Consider the following 9,714-nt stretch of genomic DNA (forward strand, 5'->3'; position numbering starts at 1 on the left):
CCAAAGGAGCTCATAATTTGCATCTTGTGTGACAGGTTTGAGTATGCAGCAATGAATACAAAATTGCAACTGCATTACTGTCTCCAGGGTTTCAAGTAACATTTACAGTTGGAAATGGTTTTCCTGATAATTGTAAACATATTTCAACAGCCTTTTGTTTGATGATAGTGGTGACAAAAGAATGTAAACCCGCCTTTAACCATGGACTTTACATACATTTTCACTTTACTATCTAACTGTTTTGAAATAATTAGGGGTGGCGCGGGAACCAAAGGGCAGAGCTAGAGAGGCAAATTAGCAGAGTAAAGCTGTGTGAACGTAAAACTGTGCTCACGAGCCACAGATCAAAGGAAAAGGGACCCAAGGTTTGCGCGAAAGAGAACAATCAGCCAAGAGGGAGAGGGAATCTATCGGATGAAGCTTCCTTCCAGTGCAAGTTAGCCTTTGTCGTCTCCTGTCCGCTAAGTGTTAGTGCACAGGAGATAAGAATGTGAGGGAAAATGCAGAGTGGAGTGTGGCACTGAGTTGGAGGTGGTAAGAGAAGAGTTAAGAGATGGACAAGGTAAGGTTTCCAGATTGTAGCAAATGCAATATTTGAGACATACTAAAAAATGAGCCGTTGTTTATCCAAATTCAAGTTTAACAGCACATCCTGTATTTTATCTGGGCAGTCTAGGTGAAGAGAGAGGAGCTATCACTATGATGTTCCAGGTTGTGTAAGAAAAACGATCAAATGCCGGCCCTAGAAGTAGTGGAAGATTCAGAGAGACTATTTCCGCTCTTGGGATCTGGAAAAACGAGGGGGAGGGGAGAGAGGCTTAAGGCCGCCAAGTGCGATCCGTCAGCGTCCCACAATCCTCCGCTCTTGGTTCCTCTTTCCTCGCTGAAGATGGCGCTGCTCAGGATACATACCTGGCGCTGGGCAGCGGCGGCAGCTGCTTTGGAAAAGCGCCTGCACGTCGCCATTCTGATCCGGCCTCTGGTCTCCGTGAGCGGATCAGGTCCGCAATGGAGGTCACGTCACCCCATTGTCCCGGGAACTACTCGAACCTGCCAGGTGATATCCCTTTCACATGGAAGAGTGGGGTGAAGGACGAGGGGACCTGTGGGGAAGACGCTGCACTCACTCATGACCTCGGGTCAGAGAAAGCGCCAAGAGTAAAGGTTGTCAGGGCTAACTGGAACAGCAGTAGCTGAAGGAAATTAGGGGTAGTAATTGGAGGAAGGGGTGAACAAGCCCTTTGGGGCTACAGACGATGGGAACAGGACGGGAGGTTCCGGACCCAGGGTCCTGGAGCGCTGGGGAGTCGCGGGATTTACAGTGTTTTCTCTCAGTGGAAGAGATGGGGTCGACACCATTCCCATAGTGCTTACTTATCTAAATGCAAGGAAAAGTGGGCCACTCTCCGAAGTTAGTTAGGAATGGAATTTGGGACCAGTTTGCTCCCGGTTCACATTTTACTCAGTCGGAAGTAGCAATTTAGACTGCGCTGTGACATGACAGCAAGCTGCCTATGAACAAGCGGCAAATTGAGTTGGCACCAGTTAAGTTCCTTGCTGACAGGGCTCTTTCACTGGCTAAAACCCTTCATTATCTTTCTCTCCAAAACAGACGTTCCTAAATTCATATGTAAACACGATTGTCCTTTGATCTGAAAATAGTGTTCTTCTGTGTATACAGATCACTTTGGAAGCCATAAAGCTACTACTTATCTTTATCTGATGAATGTAGCTAAGTTTAAAGTGCCTCTAAATATTTGTGTCCATTGTTATCTCTCAAGAACATTTTCTTTTATTATTTGTACTTTCCCTACTCCAGTGTATCTTTTTCTTTGCTGCGTATCAACAGAACGTTTAAATGTCACCACTTACTCATGAGTATCACTAAAGTATTGTCAACTTTGTGTAAAAAGCCAGCCTCTTCAAATTTTGATTCTTTGTCAACAAATATTTAATGGCTACCCTGCCCATAGCACTGTCCTAGATAATGGGGTACCAAGAGAAACATACAGTAGTGCCTTTAATATGGGTCAGTTTAATGAAGGAGACAGGATCTAGACATTACAAGAGAAACTAAAAAACAAGGTAGCAGGTTAAATATCACATGAATACTATGAACAATAACGGCTGTATGCATCCAGAGGAAATAGTGACAATTTAGGATCAGATTACAGAGAGGGTCTCATGCTGGTGATAGAACTGGGGAGAACATTGCAAGCATGGAGAGTAGGGAATGACACTGGGCGTGTGGAATGCATTCCTTCATTCAATAATTAATAAGCACCTTCACAGCACTGAACAAAAAAAAAATATTGGCCTGTCTTTAAACAGTTTAAAATCTAGGAGGGGAAATAGATTAAGGAAACAGCCAATAATAATAGTACAGCAGTGCAGTGATGGGGAAGGCACAGAGTCCTGGAAGAATATACATGGCTCGGGGAAAACTGCCTTGAGTGACTGATAACCTAAGCCAAGACCTGAAATATTAGGAGAAATTAGTTAAAGAGGGAATAATAGAACGCAAAGGCCCACGGGTAAGAGAGACAGGGCATGGACCTTTTGTAGGACTGCATATGGTTTAGACTAGTGAACAGTTCAAGACAGTAAGTGGCCAGTTCGGATCATGTTATTACGGTTTTTACAACACTTGATCATTCAAAGTTTTTAACACATGATCTCCTGGGAACCAGTCTTGTTCTGTAGTCCTATCTTAAGACAAATGAAGTTAAGGTACCATTTGTAGGACTTTGTCAGGCCAGAAGAATGACGGGGAAGAGAAGTCATTAGGAGCTTCAGGGCAGGTTATGGCAGTGAGATGTCAGCTTTCTCCTTTTCATCACACTGTCCCCACAACTTCCCACACTCTCTCCTCTACATCCACCCGTCTTCTTTGGTTCCCATATCTCTAGTATGAAAAACAAGGGAAGGATGTTACCTTTGTTTTCTACTTCTTAAACCCATGCAACACTGTTGCTCAGAGCTCACGCTCTTAAGCGAGTTCTTAACCAACTGAGCCACTTGGCCGGACACTTATAAGCCTTTTAAAGTAGAACCTGACATAACGTGAGGCACATTCAAATTAATTAGTGACTTGTGATTAAGATTACAAAATAAATATTGAGTGCATGCTTTTAGGACAATCAGTATGTAGCATAATGTTTTATAGCTGAAAGAAACCTTACTGCAGTGTTAGGAAATCATGTTAGTTGGTTGGATCAGCACTTTTTCAAAGATGAAATTCAGTAGAATAGAAAAGAAAATATCAGTGCTTTATACATATTAAGGGAAGTTTTGTTTTATGTACTTTTGTTTTAGACACACATCTGTGATAACTGGGATGCATTGTAAAGTGTTTTCACACAGCATTATGCCCTAGAGCTATGCTGTGCAGTGTGGTAGTCAGTAGCTTCATATGGCCATTTACATTAAAATCAAATTAAATATATAATTCCTCAGTTGCATTAGCACATGTCAAGGGCTGAATAGCTACATAGATATGGAATTTTCCATCGTTGCAGAAAGTTCTGTTCAACAGCACTGTTCTAGAGAATATCATATCTGGCCCTTCTAATTTTACAGATGAGGAAACTAAGTCCTAGTATGGAAAAATGACAACCTTTAAGGCCATTCATTCATTTCTTCCCTTCTGTCTGTGAAGCATTTACATAAGGGTAAATAGGACTCTGGCAGACACCAGGCACACAATAAATGTTGGTGGATTTATAAAGATACTTGTCTCAAGATCTTAAACATAAAAGTGTGTCTTAAAACTGAAAGATTTTGTGTGATAAGATTTAAATTGTAATGATTTATTATACAGTTGCCTCTCTACTACATTATTTAATATTGAAAGGACTTATGGGGGGCAGCCGGTTAGCTCAGGTGGTCAGCGTGCAGGCTCATAACCAAGGTTGTCGGTTCAATTCCCACATGGGCCAAGGAGCTGCATGCTCCACAACTAGATTGAAACAGCTACTGTATTTCCCCATGTATAAGACACACCCTTTACCGAAAAATTTGGGGTCTAAAAACTGGGTGTGCCTTATACAGTGGTTGTATGAGCACAGAAAAAGCGGGAAATGCAAGTAAAAACAAAATTACAACCACTATATAAGACGCACCCAGTTTTTAGACCCCAAATTTTTCGGAAAAGGGTGCATCTTATACATGGGGAAATACGGTACTTGACTCAGAGCTGATGGGTCCTGGAAACACACACTGTTCCCCAATAAATTTTCTTTAAAAAAAAAAGGACTTATGAATTTTGAATGGTAGAGTTTTGGGTTTATTTCGTTAATATTTAAATGGTAGAAACTGAGGCATCATATGGTTAATCCACAGAGTCCTTGACTGTTGATCCTGGCATTGACCATATACTTTCTTCTTTGTTTTTTAACACATTTTTATTGAGATGAATTCACATACCATACATTATTGGTATTATGCTCATTGCGCTCTTCCCGGCTGAGGAAGATCGGTCGCCGGCCACTGGACGGCCGCCCACGGAGGCTCTTGGCAGCTCACGCTGGGTGCCAGCCACTCACGGTAGCTCTCAGCAACCCACTGCAGCCTCACTGCAGCCTATGCCATTACCGGCGACTCACAGCAGCCCAGCTCCAGGTCGAGCTGTTGTTCAGCATCTTAGCTGTAGAGGGCGCAGCGTCACTGACCCTCATGTGGGATCCGAACCGGGGACCCTGCTGCTCAGAGCTGGCGTCCCAAGCCAGCTCTTAACCAACGCGCCACTCGGCCGGTCCCTGTGTTTAATTATTTAAGTAACTGCCAGACTCATTTTCAAAGTGACCACCATTTTATATTACCATAAGAAGTGTATGAGGATTCCAATTTCTCCACATCCTTGCCAGTAATTGTTGTTGTCTGATTTTTTTGTTGTAGTCCTCCTAGGAGGTGTGACGTGGTATCTCACTATGGTTTTGGTTTGCGTTTCCCTGATGACTGATGATGGTGAGCATCTTCTCGTGAGCTTATTGGCCATTTGTGTATCTTCTTTGGAGAAGTGTCTATTCAGGTTGTTTGCCCATTATTTAATTGGGTTATTGGTCTTTTATTATTGAGATGTGAGAGTTTGTTATACATTCCAGATTCAAGTCCCTTATCAGATATATGATTTGCAAATATTTTCTCCCATTCTGTGGGTTATTTTTTTACTTTCTTGATAGTGGCCTTTGAAGCACAAAAGTGTTTCATTTTGAAGAAGTCAAATTTATCTACTTTTTTCTTTTGTTGGTCATACTTTTGGTGTTATAGCTAAGAATCCATTGCCAAATATGAGGTCATGAAGATTTACACATATGTTTTCTTCTAAGGATTTTATAATTTAATTCTACTGAGATATAGAAATATGACTCTTGTATAGCTGTGGTTCCTTTCTTGCATTTTGTTTTGTGTGTGTGTGTGTGTGTGTGTGTAATCTATAAACATTGCAATCCTGACAGTACATTGTCATAATTATTACTTTATATGATATAAGTTTTAAAGAAGCTGAGAGAAGAAAGGAAGGCAAGTAAATATTTATGGCTTTTGTTATATTAACCATCATATTTATCATTTCTGGTTGTCTTCCTTTCTTCTCTTGTGTTTCAGTTACCATCTGGAGTCATTTCTTTATCCCAGTATAGCTGTGCTCCCACCCTTTGTGATGTTATTGGCAAATATATTGCATCTCTACATGTTATAAGCTCAACGACATATTATATACATATTATTTTGTCGTCCTAAGAGCATCCAGACCTGTAGAGAACTTTTATAAGAATTTATTTGAGCCAAACTGATGACAGTTTCCTGGAAGCAAGCTCTCAAATGCTCCTGAGAATGACAATTTTGCAGTTTCTTTTATGCATTTGGAATTAAGGAGGGAATGAAAGGAAGATGACATGAGGGTGGGAAAAAGCAACATGGGGAGTGGATTACAGGATAGTTAACCAGATTATGTGCTCTCTTGAGGGTGGTTAAGCCTCTGAGGAGTATGAAAAAGAGGATTACTCTGGCTTTCAAAGGTATGTTCACCTAGATGCACTGGACACAATGAACAGGGCTGGCTTGAGGCAAAGAGAAGCCTTTTATTAAAAATGTTATAGGCCTGGGGGTGTGACTACCCACCAGGTCCTGCCCAGTTAGGAATTTATGATGAAATCACCCTGTGAGGTTACTTTTGGTCAGATTTATTACAGCACCACTTTTTCATCTGTGATTTTATACAATTGCTTTGTAAATTATTTGAAAGAAAAATGCAGAAAAAGGTGAACTGTACAGTCTTTTGCAATCATATACAGTCATGTGCCACTAAACTATGGGATATGTTCTGAGAAATGCATTGTGTCAATATAAGAACGTGCAAACCTGTCGAAAATTTTTATAAAAATTTATTTGAGCCAAACAGAAGATATACCTGGAAGCAAGATTTCAACAGACTGAGGTAAATGCTTCCTAGAAAACCAGTTCAGTTTCTTTTATGCATTTGAGATTAAGGAGGAAACTGTAAGGATGATTACATGGAGGTGGGAGAAAGTAAGGTGGGGAGTGGATTACAGGATAGTTAACAAGATTATGGGCTCTCTTGAGAGATCTGAAAGGGCATTTTTAGTGTGGTTATGGTTTATTTCAAAGGTCTGTTAACCTAGATGCACAGGGCTGCTTAAGGTAAAGAGAAGCCTTTTACTAAAGAAGTTACAGGCCTGGGGCGTGACCACCCACTGTGACCAGTTAGGAATTTATGATCAGATCCCCCATGAGGTTACTTTCTTGAGGTTACTTTCCGTAGAACCTCTTTTTGTTCACAGTTGTTAGGTGATTTCCTCATTGTGCGAACATCACAGGGGCACTTACAGAAACCTAGATGGCCTAGCCTACTACACACCTAGGCTATGGTATAGCCTATTGCTCTGCAGGGGAGGAAAAATAATTCTCTACCCTTATGGGTTCTTGGCTGAGACATCCCTGTAATAAAAGACAGATTAACAAGAGAAAAACAAAAGTTTAATAATATGTATACCTCCTGTATATAGGGAGAGACTCAGGAAAAGTGGGTAACTCACCAAAGTCGCTGAAGTCACCACCTTAAATACCATCTTCAGCTGAAGACAAAAGAAGAAGCATTGTGAAGATGCCCTTAGTTTATAGAAAATTTAATGGTGTTGGGGGGTTGGAATCTCTTACAATATCAACAGTACATAGACACATTAGGAATGAATTTATATAGACTGTTTTAGACTCTTGTGGCCAAAGCTAGCAATCATTACTGAAAAATCATAAAAGATAATCTGAATAAATGTAGAAAATACTAGAATATTCAATATTATGCTGATGTTGATTCTCCCCAAGTTAATTGATAGCTTTAATGGAATTTCAGTAAAAACCCCTACAGGAATTTTTTTTAAAGATTTTATTGGGGAATTGAGGGAGGGGAACAATATTGGGGAATCGGGGAAGGGGAACAGACAAGTTGCTGTCCTTTTGTTCTTCAGTCTGGTTGTGGAGGACGTCGCTTCACTGGCCCATGTTGGTATTGTGATCATTGCTCTCTTCCCAGCTGAGGCAGTCGGTTGCTGGCCCTTGCAGAGTGGCTCATGGTAGCTCATGGCAGCCCACTGCAGCAGGGGCTGCAGCCTACGCCGCCGCCCGCAATTCACGGCAGCCCAACTCCAGGTTGAGCTGTTGTTCACCATCTTAGCTGTAGAGGGTGCAGCGTCACTGGCCCATGTGGGATCCGATCCGGGGCCCTGCTGCTCAGAGCTGGCATCCCAAGCCAACTCTTAACCAATGCAGCACTTGGCTGGCCCTTCATTTATTTGTTTATTCATTTGTTCATTTAACAAGTCTTTACTGTTCACTAATTATATACCAAATAATCTTTTCATTTGTAAAAAAGAAGAAGGTTGAGGGTTGAATTAAGTTTTCTTTAAGGCCAACTGTTAAAATTCTATGAATTTTTTATTGTAATTTAGTGAGAGTTAGGACTTTTGTAGAGAGTAGAAATGTTTTCAAAAGAAGTAAATTTTTATATTTAAAAATTATTTTTAAAATATTTTATTAATTTCTACCACCCCCAACTCCCTGTCTCTGGTAGTCACCAATCTTTTCTGTCTGTTCCCTATGAGTTTTTTGTTTATCTTTTTGCTTGTTTTTTAAGATTCCACTTATAAGAGAGCGTATGGTATTTGTCTTTCTCTGTCTCAGTTATTTTGCATAGCATAATACCCTGGATGTCCATCCATGTTGTCACAAATGACAGGATTTCATTCTTTTTTTATGGGTGACTAATATTTTATTGTGTATATATGTACATTTATATATATATGTGTGTGTATATATATATACATACACACACACACATATATATGCACATATATACACATACACCCCCATTTATCCATCAATGAATACTTAGGTTGTTTCCATATTTTTAAATTCCTTAAATTTTCAATTATGAGACAAATGACTTAGATATTTATTTAGTACCATATACAAAAATGAACTGTGAACGAATTAATGGTTAAATATAAATTAAACCTTAAATCAGTGAAAATAAGTAATATGACCATTTATCTACTCCCAGGGTAAGAATGGATTTTATAAGTATAAGAGCAAAGAAATAAATAAAATGGGTAAATTTAATGATGTAAAAATGTATATTTCCTTTTCAAGGATGATATAAAAAGATCAATTTTTGTAACATAAGAAGCCTGTAAAGAATTGATAGCCATAATATATAAAAACTCATACAAATTAACTTTTTAATACACAGATCACAATTGAAAGATAAAGAGCTTACCAGGACATTGATAGAAAACAAAATATTGGATGACTAGACAATAAGTATATGAAAAAATGTTCATATTCAGTAAAAACAAAAAATATGAGTTATAAACAATAGCCAAATTTTTTGCATTCTATTCAATTGACAATAGTAAATATGTACGCACACACACACACACACACACACACACACACACACACACCACACCACGCACACCCCCCAGTGTTCCTCCAGTGCTACTGGGAATGTAAGTTGGCAAAGGAATTTCTGGAGGGCAATTTGACAAATGGAAAAAAAACCTTAAAAAAATGTTCATGTCTTAGGAGACATCAGCAAAATGGAGTAGGTGATATCAGCTTTCTGTCCCCCACAAAATGTAACAGACAGCTACCAATGAAGAAAAATAGACTGGGGGTGGGGCGGCTGGACTCCAAAGTTTAATTAAAAACTACAGCACCATAGCGGAGCAAAACAAAACAAAACAAAAAACAGTAACCATACAGAAAGGACTGCTTGGGAGATGGGCATAGCTGAAGCGATGTCTGGAGAGGCTAGGGACAAACAAGTGTCAGTATCAGCCATGTGGAGGGTGACATCGTGGTCCCCAGTGGCCTTTTCCACTGAAGACACTGGTGACTGTACTGAGTTAACCAACACCCATCACCACCATGAACCCCTCACTCCAGAGAGAGATACTGCTGCCCCCCAAGAAGGAGTTGCTGTTGCACTGCCACCCTGCTAACTGGGCACACATGCCCTGGACCTCACAATTGTCACCATGCTGGTGTTTTAGACCCTGGCACTTTGGCTGAAAATTAGTAAAAGTGATGCACCAAAATGACAGAATGAAGGATAAAAATAATATGATCATGTCCATAAATGCAGAAAAAACATTTGAGAAAATTCAATGTTCTTTCATGAGTTAAAAAACAAACAAA

At 40.0% G+C, this 9,714-nt stretch overlaps 1 protein-coding gene across 2 annotated transcripts in view; it reads left to right on the top strand.

Annotated features, from left to right (window-relative positions):
• The first annotated feature begins 827 nt into the window (after positions 1–827).
• ABCB7 (ATP binding cassette subfamily B member 7) overlaps positions 828–9,714 on the top strand; it is a 52,729-nt gene continuing 43,842 nt past the window's right edge. Inside the window, exon 1 of one of the 2 annotated variants that reach the window (XM_019630787.1) lies at positions 828–1,057. In XM_019630787.1, coding sequence (XP_019486332.1) covers positions 890–1,057 — 168 coding nt within the window. In that variant the 5' untranslated portion in view covers positions 828–889. Of the gene's footprint in view, positions 1,058–4,896; positions 4,966–9,714 lie in introns of those variants that run through there. The other variant, XM_019630788.1, reaches the window with a different exon arrangement.

The sequence above is a fragment of the Hipposideros armiger genome, unplaced genomic scaffold, assembly GCF_001890085.2.
Source record: "Hipposideros armiger isolate ML-2016 unplaced genomic scaffold, ASM189008v1 scaffold_944, whole genome shotgun sequence".
Lineage (NCBI taxonomy): Eukaryota > Metazoa > Chordata > Mammalia > Chiroptera > Hipposideridae > Hipposideros > Hipposideros armiger.